The sequence below is a fragment of the Ascaphus truei genome, chromosome 1, assembly GCF_040206685.1.
Source record: "Ascaphus truei isolate aAscTru1 chromosome 1, aAscTru1.hap1, whole genome shotgun sequence".
Classification (NCBI taxonomy): Eukaryota; Metazoa; Chordata; class Amphibia; order Anura; family Ascaphidae; genus Ascaphus; species Ascaphus truei.
The window spans coordinates 504,122,438-504,143,866 of NC_134483.1; the positions used below are offsets into that span (position 1 = coordinate 504,122,438).

A 21,429-nucleotide genomic window follows, 5' to 3' on the forward strand; every position below is an offset into this window, starting at 1 on the left:
CAAAAGCGCAAACGCACATAGTGAAGTTTGTAAAAATGGGTGAATATAATTTTAGGGTATAAAATCTGCGTACATCAGGTTAGTGGGTATAAAGCATTTCATGTGCAATACATGAGTTTACCAACGCCGCACTGCCGCCTCCAGACTTTGGGAACTCTCTCTCACAGCATCCAGGACACACTGTCTCGATTGTAGTTGGAAACCTCCACTGCGGTGCTGTGTCTTGGTCAGTCTCCTTCCCCGATCGCTGCCGTTATAGCTGCTCCTTCTCGGGTCTGTTTTCCAGCTGCCACTGTGTCTCAGCTCACTTCGGCAGTAGGTCACGTGTCCCGCGGGGTTTGCGACCGGCCGCAAAGGGAGGTGGTGCCGTAAAGCACGATCTTAGCTTTACTGCAATTTGCCGAATGCAGTTTTTTTGTGAGAAGTCAGTCCAATGCAGGAAAAATCACACAGAGTGTGGGGATAGAGTCCTAGGACTTATTAAAATCTTTATCCAACGCGTTTCGAAGCATAGGCTTCTTCTTTAGGGATACCCTAAAATTATATTCACCCATTTTTACAAATTAAACTTTAAAAGATGTTTTCTATTAACCCTTTGAGTGCCCTGGCCTCTCTGTCACTTGCAATCACTGCTGTGATTGCTCTGTCACTGATGACGGAGAAGGAGGGGTGCAGTAATCCTCCTCCATCCGTCCTCAGTGCAGATCGTTTCCGACGCAATCTCCCCAAAGAGAGCAGAACCCATGATGTAGTAGCACTGCCATGCTGCACTCAAGGGGTTAAATTATTGATGTGGCCATACTTATGTGTTGAGGGTCACATGGTAGGGTCTCAGCGTGGAAATGTTAAGAGCACTTTAAATAATTCACATAGCCAATTTATATAAAACTGGGTCACTGGTACAGTAGGGAATGCAGTATGAAAAGTGCCTAGGTATTAAACATCTACTGTATTACGTAGCTATTTTTAAAAAAATTGACGGCATATCCTTTTCAAAATATGCCTGCTGTAAAATGGGAAAAAAAGTGCAATACATGAAGCAATATTGACAATGAATGTGTGTTCCCCACACTGATTTCCCCCATTATTGAGACAGAAAGGATAGAAAAAAAGGAAATTAAACAATTTAAAGCTGCAGTTCAAGCTGTTGTTTAATAAAAAATAAAAAATAAATCATTCAATATGTTCATCAATACAATCTCCACACTGACAAGTGATTAGCTAAATTGCCGATCGATCCGTTCTCATGTGATCGATCGGCAAAGATTTTGCTCGGGGTTCACTAAATGCATCTTGGGTTCTCTTCTGCTGCATTGACAGTCAAAGTGCTGTGAGGAAGATCATGTGACCAGGCAGACACTAGATTAAATTAATTCACTGCTAGAGAGAGGGCAGGGCTCAAAAAGGGGGTGCTATTTCAGAAGGGGAAGGGGATGTGACTTTGTAAATGGTTGCTATAGGAACAAAAATATCTGTTACATTAGAATACATTAAAAATTTCTTTAAAATTGTTATTTTTTATATGCTACAAGTATTTTCTCATAGTACAGAACTGATTAAAAAAAAAAAAAACACACACAAGTAGGATATTGCTTGAACTGCAGCTTTAACACCAATCCATCTAATGTATCCTGTAAGTAACCATTTTATATTAGAAACATACCTGCCAAGAAACGTTTCGGGTGTCAGAGCCAATCTTTGTACAGATTTGACTCCATAATACCAATGTTGCTAGCAGACCAGCAAATGGAAATATAAAACCAGGACTGGGTAGTATCACACGGGTGACTAGGATTTACGTGGCAGATATATAGGGGAGGTAGCGTTGCCAGGTGTCCAGTATTGAACCCGACTGTCCTGTATTTGGACACTATCCAGTAAAAAACGAGAGGACATGTATACTGGACATGTATCATGTATGTGTCTGGTATTACGTCTCTGGACAAAGTGACCTGACAGGCTAAGGGGGCCGCAGGATTTCCCTGAGCAGGAAGAAGGCAGGGCTGTTGCTAGGGGGCTGGGCAGCTTCCTCTATCCTGATTGGCTGCTGCTGGGTAATGCAGCCAATCAAGAAGAGGTGTCAGGAGCCTGGGGGTGGGGCCAAGGAGAAGAGGAAACAGCATGGAGCAGGGAGAGGTTAGAGAGGGGGTGTGTGTGTGTCTCGAGCATGTCACACCTTTCACCATTGTGTCCAGTATTTTTGGAGAAGCTAGCTGGCAACCCTAGAAATGAGTCTGTTGCTGAACAGATTGTTAGCAGCCTGTGTAACAGAGAAAACCCTGGAGAGCAGATGAAATAGGTGAAGATCCAGTGTCGTAAATAGCATACAATGAGGAGCCTCCCTATAACAGGGAGGCAATATACTAAAAATATCTTCCTTGCATGTGAACAGAGCTTGCTGTACCAAAGAAATACTTCTGTTTGGGACTACCTAAAGTAGTGGGCTGTGGCCACGCTGCCGCGACACGCGCACTCACTTTAATGTAATCAAACTAGCATGGCCACGCTGGCGCTGTGTGCGCGCGCTCGTGCATGTAAGGTTAGCAAAGCAAGGCGCTTGGAGAGACAGAGAAAATTGATTTTCAAGCGCGCTCAAGGGTCACATGACCCTCATCAACCAATCAGCACCAGTCAATGCACACAGCACACAGCCACACAAACGCACACACAGCCACACACACAGACATAGCCCTGATCCAGCCAATGACACGCCCCCGGCCACATACCCCGCTCACACTTGCACAGTTGGTGATGTCACTGCTGTCAAGCATGAGCGCGCTCAGCGGAAGCGTGGCCGCAGCCTTAGGCCAGGAGCACACACAGCGCTACGTGGCGCAGTGTGGCTGCATGCGCGGGTGCTCGCCTCCGTCTGCTGGGCGATTAGCGGGGGAGCGGATAAATGTATAATGTAATGCGGGGGGAGCGGGGAGCTCTGACTGGGGAATTGAGAGCGTAATTGTGTATGTATATGTATGTATATGTATGTGTGTGTGTGCAGGTGTGTGCAGGGAGCTGCCGAGTCTGTTCACTTTCAGCAGCCAATGCATTGATTGGCTGCTGAAACAGACGTCGCGCTGCTGCAGCCTGGAATCACAGTTTGGAAAGACTCCAGCTACAGCAGCAGCAGCGACGACGACGTGCTTCACAGTCAATGGTAGTTTCAACAATGAATACTACCATTGGCCACCAGGGGTCAGTGACAAACGCGCGCGCACGAAAGCGTAGCGCTGTGTGTGCCCAAGGCCTTAGAAATTGGAGATCTGAACCTGAACTTTACCAAGAGCGTCTTGGATTTACAGTATCCATTATTTAATGTCTGCATCACTTCTGGATCACTTCTTGGGACATACTAAGAGTAGGTCCGTTCCTGGGGGTTTTGGTTCTAAAAATATGTTGGTGTTACCATAACTTGATTGGTTTTGGATTATGCAAAAATGATGGAGACCACACTAAATAAACAGATCATGTGTTCCGTACGTTAACCCAAAAGTTCACCCAGATTATTAAGAAAATTAAAAAAACGAATCCGAGGATGAACCTCCCCTCGAATTTTGGTCCGGTCAGATAGAAGGAATACGGAATTTGCGAAGTTCGGATTCCATACCCGCAAACCTGCCCAGTCATATAATTCTCATTAAAGTGAAGTTATCATTTGTATGGTAAAGAACAATGGCTATGGCAGGCTGCTTTAAGATACAGTACTTGTCTAAAATCATAACATGGTCCTTTAAAGGTGCCGGCATGCTATATGATTGTCTACATTCACACGCAATAAGACAATGCAAGTGTACTAATTCTGTCCCATTGGGTGCATTGTAAATACATTGTATTTTAACATTTAGATAAAAGACACGTTCCTTTTGGTCTGATCAACAAAAGAATAGGATGCAGTATTTCCTAGCCTTTTTGTGACTAACAGTGAAAGGACATCATTGTGGCTTCCAAAGTGGAAATTTTCAGAAATAGCTAAAAAAGACATCAGCAGGTACAGCGACATATGAATGGAAGCTTATATGTTTAGAAACGTTTTCTAAAAAAAAACCTGTAAGAGGTGAATTCATGGTCAATTGTCTATTGGTCTATATGGTTTTAAACAGGGTGTAGTGCACCGTTTAAAAGCCAACACCAAAGTTAGAGGTAAAATGGTAAGAAAGAAATACATGACAAACATTTTAACCACCTTCTAGAATGAATAGTTTATTTTTCATTTAAAGTCATATCACAAATGCTCAATAGAAAACTACAGTAATACAGCTCAACCCTGTTACAACGCGAGTCCGCTTATAACGAGATGCAAGCGTGGGTCCCAATTTGGGTATTTATGAATACCTTACAACACGATTATTGGTATCTTAAATACTTTATTGTGCAATGCATACAATTTTACATTATTTCTAACGCGATCCGCTTATATCGCGATGTGATTCTTTGGAGCCCGAGCACAGCGTTATAAGGGGGTCGAGCTGTACTAACTATTTGATAGATGCGCCCAGCATACAATGCTTCCACTGCAGCCAGGGATACACTGTGGGGGCTCATTTGCAGGTAATTACCCAGAATCCCTGGCTGCAGTGGAAGCATTGTATGCTAAGAGATATTGGGGAAAGGCAGGTTTGTGGATCTGTCTGAGACGTGAATGTGATCATAAGTTGTGGTTTTTTTAAAATTTGATAATCTGATACAGAAATGTATCTGGTGGATTTAATGTCACGGAAAAAAAATGGTGCAAAGAGAAACCGGGTTTTATTTATCCCATTAATATATCATCTACTGTAGCTGTTTCTAACTCCTCCAATTGACGGAATATTGGAGCAACATATATTGATATGTTTGACAAGATGAAAATAGGTAAATAAGAATTTTAACTCAGGTAGTGTTAGGACCAGCTGACGGTCATGCCTTGATGTTGGCTTGCAGGCTTAAGACGCTTTGGCCAAAGGGTTGAACTAAATGACCCTTTTCAAGAGAATATATAGGTATTGCACTGTGTATTTTTGTCACATTGGAAGTAGCTTTGGGCATCTTAGTTTGTTTTTGTTGTACACATTTAGCCACACCCAGTGGCACTCCTTTTGACATATATATATTAGAAAAGAAAAAAGAGAGAGAGCGCACGCCCCATAGCATAATACAGTACATTTATTGGGAAAGGGGAGGGGGAAGGGGTAGAAAATCCACTCACAATTCTACCTCCCCCCGCTCCCCTTTCCCAATAAATGTACTGTATTATGCTATGGGCGTGCGCTCTCTCTCTTTTTTCTTTTCTAATAGGTATCATCTGGATGTGATTCATCCTATTTGACAGCTGCCGGAGATCCCCTCATACCAGGACTATTTTTTCCTATTTAAGGATTTTCACTCAAGGACTGGTTTTTATATCAATTTTTCTTTCTGCTTGTATTTTATGTTATCACATGTTTTTGGAGTGTTGTCTTAAATTGTTTTTCACGAAATAGGAGCACATAATATATGTTATATATATTTATTTTAAATTGTAGTATACACATCTATAATTTGTAGTGATTTTGCCTATTTAGAAATATTCATTTAAATTATCATTAATAATATTTTTACACTATTTCAACACTTCTTATTTGGCGCTACTTCACTCCCTTTTCTTTTTCATATATATATATATATATATATATATATATATATATATATGTGGTAATGTTTGGGGTTTCTCTGAGCTTGTTGGGTATCTGTGTGTTTATTAAAGATGAAAATTACCCTACATGCCCCAATTATGCTCTAATTTATTTATGTACAAAAACCTTATTCATGAGTATGTACTGTATGTATATGTGAGTGCGTATGTGTGTATACATGCACATTTGCACTATTCCCTTATTACATTCTTTATATACAGTAGGTAACCAGACATAAAATAATTATAATGTTTTTTTATGTAGCCCTGGTGCCCTCCATGCTCCGGAGACCCCCCTCCCGAGGTGCCGAGCGGTTGCAGGTGCCGCCGGAGGCAGTGGCGGACCCGCCGGCACAACGCGAGGGTGGGGGCTAGTGCAGGGAGCGCTGAGAGTCTCGGCAGCGCACCCGGCTAGCGGGGGCAGCCATTGCAGCCACTCGCGCATGCGCAGTGATCGCGCATGCGCGGGACAGAGTAGGGACGAGGCAGGGAGCATTACAGGAGCCAGGAGGAGTTGCGCATGCGCGAGGATAGGGCAAGGAAAGCGCGCGAACCCTAGCCTACCAGGGAAGGCTCTAGGCAGGGACTACGAGTCCCATGAGCCTCTGCGCGCCCCACGTGATGCCAGGGAGCCAATAGGGCTTAAGATCTCCCTGCAGAGTGGATACATTTCGCGCACTGAGCCCACGCTAGTTAGTTGGAGCTGGGGAGCAGAAGGGGAAGGAAGGGTGCAGGGAGCGAGTGAAGCTCCTGCACCGCGTAAGGTCCCCCATATCCCAAGTAGGCCCCAACTCCCCACCAGGCTAGTGGGTAATTGATAAGGGACGGTCCCAGTTAGGGACTCTGCCCTTAGTGTGTGTGTGTGCTGTCTTGTCAGAGTCACGGCTGTCAGTGCTGTGAGGTCTGACAAGCAGACACAGTGTTTGTGCAGCACGTTTGCTGTACGTACCAAGTAGGTGGCAGTGCGTTACTGCAAGTACTAGGTACTAGGTAGTTAGAGTCAGGACCGGGAAGAGCTAGGGGGACGGGATAGGCCATTAACCCCTTAGGTCCCAGGTAGGTCCTCACTCCCCAGCTTGTGGTGCTACAGGGACAGGCCCTAGGTTAGGGACTGTCACGTTAGTGCCAGTGATAGATAGGGACACAGCGGATGCTGCGCTTCCTGAAAGGAGACTTCGGTTCAAGTCTGCGCCCTAGAGACAAAGACTATATTCAGGGTGGGATCGCCCCTTGCGGACCCCAGGCAAGGAATCATCGGATCAGACGGGATCCCCGAGCGACAGATCCTTTGTGAAGTGGTTGCAGGCCCGAGTGCAGGAGCACTGGCAGGTACCCCATAAGTGCACCAACAAACCTTAACATTCTCAACACACGTAGTGGCAGCGCTGACCACGGGACAAAGGGGTTGGGCTGTGGGCACCGTGTGGGGATGTCATAATATGGTGGTGTTATAAGTGTTATGTAAGAGTTGTCATTTATTCATTCAGTAAACCTGTTAGCCATAACACTGGTGTATGTGGTTTCTGAGTGGGTTCCTATGTTAGGGCCATTCTACATTCCCATAGAATCCTATATAGGTGGAGGCGCTGAAACCGAGAACATTCCAGAGGATTCACCCCAGGTTCTCACTGGCAGAGGCTCAGCCCTCCTGTGAGCCTGCAGGTATACGCACCACACCTGGTAACACTGTATGTTCTCCGCACCCATACTATATCTGCGATTGGATGGGGGAATACCCGTTACATTTATATAGATAGATATTTTTACACATACACCGTCTTGTCCCACTCAACTCTCCCCTCACATCTCCTGTATGTATAGGCTGTCTTTGCAAAAGAGAAAAGCCTTCTGCAGTATGTCTCTACTGTTAATTTTCACACCAGGCTACCTGCTTCTACCTCATCTTATTCCGCACTTCCTGTCTAAATCCATTGTAACCAGATCTTACATACACTGTATATAATCATTGTGTTTCTGTATTTCTGCCATACCTGAGGAAAGACCCTGAGAGGTTCGAAAGCTTGTAACATATCAACTACTTGTTGCTCCAATAAAAGGTATCATACACCTACTCTCTCTCCCTCCTGTGTTAGGCTAGGTCCCCAGTGTCAGCTGCAGCACGCGATGTGGCGTGCATTGCGGGAACAAGATTGCCACTCAATGGGGCTGGGCCCAGTACCTGCCTGCGTGTGCATGTAGAGATCGTGATGCGCAACCACATTTTGTAAAGACAAGTATTTTGTCTTTGCTAGTGGCGACGGAGCGCTGGCCATGTCACGGCGGCGGTTCAGCCAATGAGGGTGAACCAGCCGCGTGATGTCATGGCCGTGCCCCGCCACGCTCCCCTGCTCCCCCCTCCCCATCTCCCGATCTTGTCTTTTCCATCAGACCATAGATCCCGGCTTGACAAGGCGCTCCGACCCCAGCGCACGCGGAGTGACTGTGGCCGTAGCCTTACTACATGGAAGAAAGAACCAACACGATACCCACCCTTCTTTGCTGTGCTTGGTGTGTGTGAATGAACGTAAGTCTGAAGGTGTGAGGCAGAGCCAGAACATGAGACTCTGAGAGCACGAGCTAAAGTCACGTAACAGAAAGAGAGAATCAAATAATATATGTTGTTATAGTTAAAGGTTTGATCGTTATATAGTTCGATAGTTATAGTTCAGTTAAGCACTAATTCTAGGTATTTTTTTCGTTAACTCCGTTTTGTATTCTTCTGTTTTCTCTGTGAATATATTTCTATTATTTCAATATTTGTTTTATTATTTTACTTAAATAAATTAACATCTCACTTACATTTCTTATATCTTACGTATATTTCTATTATATTTACTTATTTATTTTATTTAGATATATTTGATATATTTTGATATGGAGAAGGGAGGAGAGGAGAAGAGTCGGGAGAGGACAAGAGGAAGATGAGGAGAACAGTAGGAGTAGGGAGGATACAACGGAATGGGGCGAGGTGGATCTCCTGAGCGAGGGGCTCTCCTGTACCTTGTTTTAAAATGTAGCAGTACTGTACATAGCTACGATTCACCAGTGCTATCACCACTTGTACTACCACCATGTTAGCAGCAGCAATCAGGAGGAAATGAGTGGATGCAGTAAGGCAGGGAACATTACCCCCTTTTGCTTAAGTCCACTAAGCAGCAGATTCAGCTTTTTAGGCAAATTATCGGAGGTGGGAAGGGGTCAGACACTGGTAGAGGTTTTCCCCTCAGTCTCATTGTTAGAGCCAGTGCATGAGTATGGGTGGCACTTGCAGCCACATGCAGGAACTAAAAGTAAGACAGCAGCACTGTACACCGTGCTAGAAAAGCCTCAGACTGGTGATGACATTGTTACTGCTGCTGCCGCCTTTGTTCCAGTTAACCACTTCAGTGCCGTACAGCATACGTCATCAAAAATTGCCACCCTGGAGGACCTTATGATGTACATTGTACGTCATGGCCTTCTGCTCATTTCTTAGGGGCTGTCCGTATCAGAACTACAGTGAAGGGGCGGACTCTTCCCTTCCGGCCGCCGAAACCGGGAAGAGATCCCGTGATCGTTCAGGAGAGGTCACATGCTGGAGGGTCTGTGGCCACAGAGGTGGCAGGGCTCTCTGGCACTGAAGGGAGGAAGGAGCGGACAGGGATCAGTTCAGAAGGATGGACTAAGACAGTGCACTAGTGACACAGTAGTGGTCATGGTTCGAATGATGAGAAGTAGAAATGTGCTTCACAAATCTTTCTTACATTTTTTGTGAAAGGTCACATTGCTCAAAATGTTTGCCAGTTTTGCCAAAATGGCGGTCTATAAAGGATCATGAGGCCTGCACATTGACTTTTAATTAAAGGCAACATTTGCAAACGCAAATTTCCCCTCCTCTATGGTGAAGATACATACAGTACAGGAGGAGACAGGAGCAGAAGGGGAAACTAGCAGCACTCCAAGTGGCTACCCCTGTAAAAAGAGGGCCAGAGAGGAACTAATTAGGACATACATAGAACAAGACAAGCACTCTACCAACATGCATCTTATGCCTGTGGCTATTAATGCTGTATAGGGGCTGGCTTATTTGGGACACCACAAAATGGTAAAACAGAACTAAAATAGGAAATAATACCACTGGCAAGTTGGCAACCGGCACTGATGATGGCTGTGGTGGTGATGGGCACTAGTGTGTGGTGGTGGTAATATGCCATGGGTGAGATGGCACATGTAGCAGCTCAATAAGGAAGCTCAACACACAGCCAGTCCGTAAATTGTAAATGTATTTGGAAACAACTTAGTTCAACCAAACAATTCTAAATATTGTGTCATTTACTCTGCTTCCTTCTCAGGAGCTGGTGACATGGAGACCGACAGTCTGACAGACCGGAGTCTTGGGAAATATGATGTTCATTCATTCAAGCCTTTCCACGCTGCTACTAGACAGATTGGCTCTACTTTCTGTACAAGGGACTCCGCTGTGCTCAACACTCATTCAGATAGCACACCGGTTGGAATTCTGATAAGACGCATGCCAGTCCGCCAAATGTTTTTTTCCACCCAATAATTTGGAAGGTCAGAGTTGGGAGAGGTTGTGTCATTCACATATATCTTCACCATGTTAGCCGCCCTTGCTCCCCCCCAACCCCCATCCCCCCTGTCCATCTCTCTCTTCCCTCTCTCATATTCCCCCCTTACATTCCCTCCCTCTTCCCCCCTTAGGCTCTGTCCCCACTCTCTACCCCTTCCCTCTTAGGCTGCGTGCATAGAAGGACAAGCAGTGCTGAGCCGTGCGGACGCTCCGCGCTGAGCCCCGGCATCTTCAATGATGATGTCTTTAGAGGGGGCTCATGCGAGCGTCCGCAGGCGTGCTCAGGAGTTGTATTTTTCAGCCGACAGCCAAAGCTGTTTTTCAGCACGCTGTCGGCTGAAAACATCCAATCAGCATGAAGCAGCGTCAACGTCACGGCGCCGTGACGTCAGCGCCGTGACGTTGGTGCATCGCGGGCTATTGGCACAACGACGTCACTGCCCCGCCTCCCGATTGCGGATGCTGGCTCGCCTGCATGTGCATGAAATCGCTCATGCTTGATCAGGTGAGCATCAGCGTCCGTGCGACTCAGCGCTGCTCCACCTTCTATGGACGCAGCCTTACACTCCTTCTCTCTTCTCTCCCCTTAAACTCTCCCCCGCTCTCTTCTCCCCTTACACTCTCCCCCTGCACTCTCTCCCCCTCTCTCTTGACCCCTTACACTCTCACCCTCTCTCTGGCCTCCTTACACTCTTCTCCATCACTCTTCTCTCCCTCTCTCTTCTCCCCTTACACTCTCCCCCTCTCTCTTACCCCTTATAGCACACACACACACACACCTTTGGGCAGCACAGCGGTCCGCAGCTCCCTCCTCCTGTCGGACGGAAGTTGAACCTGACGTCCGGCGCCAACAGGAGCAGGGAGAGGAAGGATTGCAGTGACCGGCTGCTACTGCTGTGCTAGGGAGCCGCTGATTCACTGCTGTGTGCGGTGCCACTGCGCAGCCAGCCTGGGACAGCTGGGAGACTTGTCCCAACTTCCCCCCCCGGTGGCCGCAGAACCCCTGAGGGGTGGTCGCGGATGGAACCCCGGTTCAAAATGACTGCTCTACATGGCAGTGACACTGTATTCTATGTACAGTGCTGTGTACACTGGCAGCGCTATAGATGGGAAAAATATTATTGTAATTATTATAACTTAGAAAATCCCAACTCAGGGTAAAGTTATATTCACTTCTCCTTATCTGATGTGCTCTTATTTTAGCATCCACCTGTATCATCTCTCCGCTCATCAGCAGTGTAAAAAAAAAAAGAGGTCACATTGCTCAACTATTTCTGCATGAAAAGAAATCTGTGAATAGTCAGCAGTGACTAGATTGTATGTGCTAGAAAATATTCCTCATACTAACAATAGATGTACACATTAATTTAAAAGACTGGATGATAATGCTCTGAATACAAATAGTCCAGTACAAATCTGATATCCCAAGCTCTTGCATGGGACGGAAATTCAATGACAGCTTAATAACACAGACAAAAAAAAAATCACTCAGAGTGCACAGACGTGACCCTAAAACCGCGTCTATAATTTCCTGTGAAGAACGGTATTCTTTGTTATTAGCAAGCTCTGCATGCCAGGAAGATAAACCAAAGAATAAAACCCACACACTGGTCATTAATAAGGAAAGAAAAACATAACTTTCTTGCGATAGAATATGCATTTCATGCTGAAGTTATTCTAGAGATACCTTTTTTAACCCTTGTAGCAGTATTAAGTACAAGTTGGTATTTATGCCAGTAGTTTCCAATCTTTTTTGGTTAAGGAACCCCATAATTATATTGTGAAATTCTGCGGAACCCCAACCAGGGCCGGCTTGGTATTACGCGGGGCTCGGTGCAGGGGATTTCCCGGGGCCTCTTACCTGGTCCGGCGCGGCATCTCCTCTTCAGATGTCGCGGCGTCACGTGACGTCACGATACCGTGCTGCGTCACATCGTCATGGCAACGTGATGCCGTGCAACGTTGTGACACCGCATGTCATGGCAACCGCTGCGTCGTGACCACATGTGACGGGCCATTATCATGGCAACGTGAGGCCATGATGACGGGACGCTGCGGGAGGAGATTCCGGGAGATGCCACCGGACCAGGCAAGAGATACTTACAGGGACCCACTGGTCTCCCCCGACAATCAGTTTAATTGTTATTGGGAAGAGAGCGCGGGGCCTCTCTAAGCACGGGGCCCAGAGCAGGGGCACCAATGAAACCGCCATCAAGCCGGCTCTGACCCCAACCCTCTCTAATAGTGTGTCTAAGATCAGATGCATTGTAAATTCTTCTGTATTTAGTTTCAACCACACATTAAATAAGTTATGGCGGCTAAAAAAAAAATGACAAAAACCCTCCACTGTACAGTGTACAGCAAATAAAGAATATCACTTGTGAGCACAGTCACATCTCAGACAGGTCTGCAACTCTGCCTTTCACCATTATCGCTCAGCATACAGTGCTTCCACTGCAGCTAAGGATTCTGGGAAATGACATGCAAATGAGCACACAAAGCCACCTTTTCCTTCATGTCCATTTAAACATAGACAAACCCTATAAGCTTTTGCCTGCCGCATTACACAGCTTTTCAGCCCAACCTCGGTTAAAGAAGTGCCTAGCCAGTAACCCTACTCACAGACAGCTGTTTCTACCTTTTTGGGTCTCATAAGTGTGAGGCTGGTTATACTGGCTCTGCAACGTGCAGCTGGAAGGTTCTCTGCAGGCAGACTTCCTTAAGGAAGGGGTCCTAGGGTTAAGGAAGTCTGTCTGCCTCCCTAAACTGAGTAACAGCTACATCGTGCCCCACTGACGTCATCCCTGAAGCTCCCCTCATGACTGAAGGTGATGCCGACCGGAGAGAGAGGCCGCCGGGAGGAACTCGTGTGGTGCAAGGTGAAAGCGGACAAATATCGAGTACAGCAAGAGGCCGTACAAAGCAGGTACAAGACGGACTGCTATGATTGCTGGAGCAATCAGGGCTGCTGGATAAGGCCGAAGAGACCTGATTACCCTTTGACATAACATCAGTCGATGTGACAAGCTGAAAAGAATTTGAACTTTGTGAGTATTCTTTTGGCTACTTGCCTATCTTTTATCATGTATTAAAGGCATATTACACTATTGGAGGCAGTGGCGCCCAGTTTAGTTGCAGTACATTTTCAAGAAGGTGGAAGGACCTTATCTACACTAGCTGCACACGCACCATAGTGGACGTTAAGAGATATGATTGTACGTGACATACCAAGCGGGGGCTATTTATATATGCCTGCAGTGCATGGAGATATTTGCATGGGGGCATAGACACTTGGAAAGGATAATATACTTTGAGACCTCACCCGTGGGCTCAAAAAATATAGTTTATACTTATATTACTGTATATACTGTTCTTGGACTTAACTCGATTGGTTTTGAGCACACTTTTTTCTGTAATATATATATATATATATATATATATATATATATATACACACACACACACATCTACATATACATATATATACACACACACATCAGATCAGGAGTTTAATTACGACCTGTCAGTGGGAGTGCACTCTTTCTTCAGGGATTAGTACCTTGTCCATAACTATTGGATTGGGGCTTTATTAGGGATTCTCCGGTGAGTCCAATCCCACTATGCTCTGGAGTTTCTATACTGAGAACTCCCTGCTCCTCTTCTGGTCAGAGAACAATCTCTGTTCATTACGATGGGCTCTATCTGTAACGGGCACATTATTTAACTGAAAACAATAAAGATGACAGGACATCCTTACTAGCCATAACCATACACGTTAATAACATATTTACATAACTTACAGTGAGGGCCTCTACACTGCTACTGCCAAGGAACTGGTTTGTAGAACTGTCTACCTGGGTATAGATACTCTAGTGGTGATGTCACTATCAACAGACATAAACTGGGTGTGGCATAGTTTCTGCCAAGTCACCCTGTATCATGTGATGGGACAGGGGAGTCACCCTGTGTGAGCCCACACAGTAACCTTCTAGGGCTCTTAACCCTTACACTACCACGATAGTCCCCACAAGGGGATCTGGATTTATGTTACCATCGTAATGCTTCGAGACTGTAGTAACCTTTATACTGTATGTGCTTTATATGTACTGCCTGCTCCTTAATTTCTTCTATTTCTTCAAATACTAACTGGAAATACAGTATCACCTGTAATGCATATTATGCAAAAACATTGATACAAAGAGCTGCAAAAAGTTCCGTTTTCTTAGCTTGTCAATAGAGTATTAAAAAGAATCCACTTTTACTGTCTTTAAAAAATGAGCAAAACTTTTTTTTTTTTATCTACGTGCCCTCTGTATGTGAAATAAAGTGATTTAATTGATTTAATTTGTATTGGCAGAGGTGAGCAAGAAGACCCACATACTGACAAATTTGAGACCTCATGCTGACATTAACTGTACTGCCCCTCTCAGCAAGGCACCAAGAGCTTCCACTGGGTCCAAGACTAGAGTTTCCACGGCAACCCCATGTTGGCAGTTTTGTGACACCCCCCCTCTTTTTTTTGTCACAACCCCCCTCAACTCAAACACCTCTTCACTCTCACCCCTCTATTTATCTCCCCCTTCTGACATTCCCCCCTTTTGCACTCTTTCCCCCCATATATTTCTATCTCCCCACTCACTGTCCCCCTCTCTTTCTCATTCCCCCTCTCTCTCTCTCGCTCACTCTCCCCTTCTCTCTTTCTTCTCCCCCTCTATCAGGTCTCCCTCTCTCTTACTATTTCCCCTCTCACTCATTACCCCACCTCTCTCCCCCCCTTCCTCTCTTATTTCCCCTCTGTCTCGCTCACTCAATTCCCCCATCTCACTTCCTCCCCCCACTCTCTCACTATCTCCCCTACCTTTTTATGCTCTCCCCCTCATACTCTCTCCCCCTCCTCTTTCACTCAATGCCCCCTCCTAGCTCATTCAACCACCCCCCTCACACTTGATTCTCAAGAATACTGATAATGATGATCAATATAGTCACAGTGATGATAGTATTACTGCAGATGTTCATGAAGGTTTCAATCATGTGACTATTCAATTAAAAGCGCTAGAAGGAGTAATGTAATCAATCACAGACTGAAAGTTTTCCAGTAGCCACAATTGAGCTCCACACTGCAAATGTGGAGACACACAAACATATGTTATAAAAATAATATAAAAGCCCCGCGATCGCTTGTTAGAGGCGCGCATGGAGAGGGACTGATTCAGTCTCTCTCTTACTGCGCGTCTCTTACAGACAGGTGAAGCCCGGTATGATTCACACAGCGTGAGTCCCATTGAAATGCAGGGACCCCCGCTGTGTTCATCCGACGGGCCATTACAGCTGCCCTACCTGCACTGCACGGCGCGGCTTGGGTTCAACCGCGGGCAGCGACAGGCTGAAGCGACGGGAACCGGAGACTCCATCTGTATCTGAAAGAACCATGTGCAAATCATTATCTGTAATTATAAATTATAGCAAGGAAGAAGACAATGAGAATATATATATATTTTTTTTTTTATATATATACAGTGGTCGACAAATCACCAAAAAATCTACTCGCCACCTAGTACCACACGTGTGCTGCTTGGGCCAATAGGAGCTCGCCACGATGTTAAATCCATTCGCCCGGGGCGTGCAAATGTATAGGTTTGTCGAATACTGTGTATATATATATATATATATATATATATATATATATATATATATATATATATATTAATTTTGTTTAGAAGAGCAGTTAAGAAAAAACAAGCAGGATCATAGAAATAAAATTGCTTCTTGTGGCCGAAACAGTATATTTTAAACTATGACGGCAAATCTATTAGTGTAACAGATAAAGGCAATATTAATATATAATGTATGCCACAATGTTCCTGCAATAATAGTGAAATATAAACTGAAATGTGGACTTTGCTTAGCAACAAGCAGAGGATCTGTGCGGGTTTTTGCTGCGGAAAGTTGCCCTGCCTTGTTTTCCTATTGCAGCTAAAGAACCCGGCTACTTCTCTCAGCTAACTGGTCGGACTGAAAACGTCATATTGTAACTCCATCCAAGTGACAACACATTCATGAAGACTCATCTTGAACACTTCCTGTTAGCTTGAAGCCAGTGTGCACTTGAGCTAGAGCAGTGGTTCCCAACCTCTTTTACCTTGTGCCCCCCCCTGCTAGATAACATTTGTTTCACGAACCCCTAATTAATAAATCTTATTGCCTACTTACACGTTTAGTAAGGCCCCGTTAGTGTGTGAAGACATAATGGTTGGTATAGCTGTTAATTGTTGCAGGAAATGCCAAATTCACGCCCCACAGTGCCTTGTCGCTGTGGGTGCAAAGCATTGTGGGGAGTGAGTTTGGAAGTTCCTGCTGTAATTGACAGCTATGCCACCCACACCAATGTGCAGATTGGGGGCCTGACTACGTGCGCAGTCCCCACCTGAGCTCAGTATGGGATCCGCCATACCATATCTTTTTTTTTTTTTGCAAACCCCTTGGATACCCTTCACAAACCCTTGCTGGGAATCACTGATCTAGAACAGGGGAGCGCAAACTTTTTCAGCTACGCCCCCTGCCTGCTTCCCCTTGCTCTCGCATCCCCCTCACCTTGCTCGGTGGCGTCAAATGACGCAGAGGGGTCACGTGATGTCACGTTATCCCGTTGCCATGGAGATAGACGTGTGATGTCACTCCGCATGGTACCGCGGCATTATTTGACGTCCCTGCAGCTCTTCAGAATCCCAGTAAGTTAGTTGCAGAGGCCTCACGCAATCCCCCGGCATTTAATTTAAATGCCTGGGGGAAGAGCGCGGGACCTCTGCAACCGCCCGCGCCCCCCCCCCAGACAAATCTCCCGCCCTCCCTGGGGGCGTGTCCCCCAGTTTGCTCACCGCTGAGCTAGAGCATGAAGGACCATATTCAATATTAAGCGAAGCCCCAAATGCATTGTGACTTAAATGAGGTTAAAGCTTATCTAACAATACATTCATAACTTTGCAACATAATGAATAGTGGAGAAGCCTATAAGGAAAAATACTAAACCTCATCCACAAGGAACAGTGACTGGGGCCTACCCTAAGACCGAACTGCTGCATTCCTTAAGAGTAGAGTATGGCCCATGGGTAATTCCATGGCACATTAGAACTTGAGATACTAGTGCACGGGTGGCCAACTCCAGTCCTCAAGGGCCAGCAACAGGTCAGTTTTTCAGGATATCCCTGCTTCAGCACAGGTGGTTCAATCAGTGGCTCAGTCACTGTGCCACCGATTGAGCCACCTGTGCTGAAGCATGGATAACCTGAAAGCCTGACCTGTTGGTGGCCTTTGAGGATTGAAGTTGGCCACACCTGCACTAGAGCCCCCAGAAGCTCCCCCTGGAGGAGGGAAAACTGCAGGCATTCAAGGAATATATTGAGGCATATTGTCTACTACAGAATTGAAAACAGCATGAGTGGTGGAGAGAGATGGATAAGTGCACAGTGCTGCATTCAAGGTTTCATTCCCAAAAGTAACTTTTTTAGAAGACGCAGAAAGAATGAAGCATTCTAAAACAAAATATTCAATGCCCTGAGGTGATTATTCTGGGCCTCTCCTTATAGCCCATAACATACTGTACGCAGAAATTAGGAAGCAAAACCAATATTTTGTATGTAAAAAATAACAGGTATGTTTTTACCCTTATTAATATAACCATTGCAAACGATATATGTTCAGTGTGCTACATCATACAAATAAAGTGTACAGTAATATTTTTCGTTAGCATAACGTTTTAAAGAGAATACAAAGGAGTGCCTAACAATACAAGTGCATGTATAACTTAAGTGCAGGGGTGCTCCTACTGTCTAGATATGCATGTGTGTAAGTAGGATTGTGTGTCTGCTGCATTTATCTGCATCATGGGAACACGTGTGCTTGTAAGGGTGTGTGCAAGTCAATGTGGGTATAAATATACAGTATGTATGTGTGCATCTGGAGGTGGAGGGGGAGTCTCACTTCTCTGCCCACTGAGATGAAATAAGGTGATTGTATTGAGATGTGTAAAAGTATTTTACTTGTAATATGATGAGCATAGGCGTCCCATAATGTGGGGAACTTGAGAGATATGGCCAGCACTGATATAGACCCCGACAGTCACAAACACATTGACAGACATTGACAGTGACACTGTCAACTGACAAAGTGAAAGAAAATAACAGACACAAAGTGACAGACTGACAGTGACACTACCCTGATAAAATCACAGACATATACAAAGGCTATAATGTATTTACTGTATGTAAAAAGTACTGTGACAGTCTCTGTTATCAGGTTACAGCAGAGAAAATTGAGGCTGTCCTCCTGTTTCCCCTCCAAACCCATGTTGAGATACCAGAGGAGAGCAGCCTGCAGTTCACAAGCTAGGGATGTGTTAGCAGGAAAGAGCACCCACTGTGTATCCTGGGTTGATATCCTCTACTGTCAAGTACTTAATAAATAGAAATGTTATTTTTCTTCAGTTCTGACTTATAAGCAGCCTCTTCTGTGACTCAGGAGGGCTGGTAGGAGAATATGGAGGGGTCAGATTTCCACAGGATGTGCCAGTGCTGTGCAGCATCTCGTCTCTTGAGCTAGTGTCCCTCCCATCGCTCCTCCTCACACAAGCCCACACTGCTTGATACCTTACTGCGTGTCCCAGGCTGCCCTGTTAATCGTCACACACAATGAACATATTTTAGATTAATTTAGTAATTTCATATGGATATTAAAGACTGGTAAGTAAACCAGAATATTGGTAACTGATTGACTATGAACATAGTCAAACGCTGTGTGTGTCAGGATGTAATTGCATATCTACAGTACCTACCGTAGGTGCCAGTATATTCGTGTAAGTAAATATGTCAGCCTCAGTAAAGGTGGCCTGCCCCAGAATACAGTGTATGTGTGTGGTCAGAAAGTAACTGATTGCACTGCAACACTGGAGTAGCATAGCATTCTTTTCTGAGTTGGGTATACAGCATAGAATGTAAATACAGATTCTATGATGCTGAAAATACAGTCAATTAAACTACAAGGTGAAAGTGTTTCCAGGGTGAGTGCTTCCCCTCTACTTTTCTTTTATTAAGTGGTTCTGATTCTTTCATTCTCAGATGCTGAAGCTAAATCGGTTTGCTCACCAACCTTATTGCTGACAACATTGATCCTCACATAATAGTCAAAACTAATATTGATTTTGTCACATTTTAAATCATATAATAGGGATTTCCATATGATGTGTATACTATCCATAGCCGTATCCTAACGTCCATGTCTTAGATCTCACATCATAGTCAGAATGACATGGATTTATCATTTACATTCACACCAAGGCCTGCGAGTTCACCAGCCCTACCCAATATCTTAGCATCTTCTCAGTAGAACTGAACAGATATTGCGCTCAAACTCCTGATGAAGGATCGTACTGTATTTTCTGATTGACTTTTGCTCATGGGAGATTATCTGTCTCTTTCTGTATTTAATAATCTTACTTTGCTCAATAAATAAATATCTTTCTCTACAGAGTCCAATCCCCACTTCAAGAATAAAAACGTAATACAATTACATGCAGTACATGCAAACACACCGTAACTATAATTCAATCTACAGTACTTCAACAATTGTGTTTAAATGCTTGTGGACCGGTGGCCTTAGTCAGTCACAGATTATACATAATTATTATTATTACATATATTTATTTTATACAATGAGCAAAAAGCTAACTATGAATGTTTGTGTTTAGCAGACTTTTACCTACCTATTGCAACCCTAATGCCAAAAGCAAGTGCAAAACCTTGCTGAAATGATTCACACCATTAGCTCTGTCATGCATTTTCTCTTCCACTTTAACATGCTTCTCCCTGCAGTAATTAACCCTTTTATTACAGGATCAATTCCCCCGTTACCATTGACAGTGCTTCTGATGGGCTTGTAAAGACTCAAACCTGCACATCCCAGCGGTAATCCCCCAACCCATCAAGTCAAAACACATATTGGTATCTGTATTATCTTTCAAACACGGTGTTATTACCCTGACAAGACATGCTATATATAATAATAATAATAATAATAAAAACCAATGGCACAGATACAGCACAATAATCTAAAATATAAATAAAATAAACACAACAGAGGGAGAGTAGGTACAGCATTCACATGGAGGGGAGGTGGTGGATCGCACATGGAGGGTGGCATAATAATGTTTGAGTGTACCTTCAGTCACATAGTTGTGGTCCCTGAGAAAGCTGTTGTTAATATTTCGCGTGTCTACGTCCTCGCCCATTTACAGCAGGATTGCTCAGCATTCCTATCCGCAGTGGACTGATGGAATCAGCAGAGGTCGTCACAAGAGCACCATCCATACTGCCACTGCCTAGCAGAGGTGGACAACACAGCCAGGCACTGAGCACAGCATCGTGAGGGAGAGCCAGAGACAGGGAGAGAGGGAGAGCCAGAGAGAGGGGAGAGCAATGCAGCACGTCTGAGGGATTAAGGATGGGAAGGAAAGAGAGAGAGAGAAGAAGCAAGGGAGCTTTAGTCTATCACAAGAAAGATGCCTGTGTCCTCAGAAGAGATGCAGTTGCAGAATATACCACTTGTTTAATGTGTAGTCCCCCTTCGTTCAGTGTTGCCTGCCGGTGTGGGATGGTCGCTTGGGTGCCAGGGAAGTGGTAATGAGGCCACTGCAGCAAAAGCAGCCTGGAGATGGGAAGCAGTGTGTGACTTGTTGTTTGGTGCTGCTGCTGCTGCTGTCATATGCTTCTACTGCATCAGAGCATGCTCCTCCTCCCAACTTCCCAAGCAGCTCAACCACGCAAGATCTGTGCCGGCTGCATGTGCTGGGGGAAAGTGAGGAGGAAGATGAGACTGCACTCTGCTTATATGTGCAGTTGGTTTCACAGGCTACATGGAGATCAATGCAGAGCAGCAAAGTTTGGTGAAGAGAATCCCCCAATCCCATGAGAATGCCTTTCACTACTGCAATGCCAGAGTGACCGAAAACTGCATTGCATTAAAATATGATCATGTATAAATTGTCTGTATTGTGCGAACAGCACCTATTATTAAATATCAGTTTTTTCTTGTTTGTTTTTAAGAAAATGTAGCACTAAAGGGATAAATAAATCACAATAGTAAAATAAAATTAAATCATTTTAAGTTAAAAAAAAAAAAAAAAAAAATAGAGGTTATGTGTGGAAGTCAGCCAGGTGCAAAG

The 21,429-nt window shown here is 44.8% G+C and overlaps 1 protein-coding gene across 3 annotated transcripts in view; it reads right to left on the reverse strand.

Annotated features, from left to right (window-relative positions):
* PPP2R2C (protein phosphatase 2 regulatory subunit Bgamma) overlaps window positions 1-21,044 on the reverse strand; it is a 214,630-nt gene extending 193,586 nt beyond the window's left edge. For all 3 annotated transcript variants that reach the window (XM_075569696.1, XM_075569706.1, XM_075569687.1), the window contains exon 1: window positions 20,427-21,044. In XM_075569696.1, coding sequence (XP_075425811.1) covers window positions 20,427-20,496 — 70 coding nt within the window. In that variant the 5' untranslated portion in view covers window positions 20,497-21,044. The remainder of the gene's footprint in view (window positions 1-20,426) is intronic.
* Window positions 21,045-21,429: the final 385 nt, after the last annotated feature.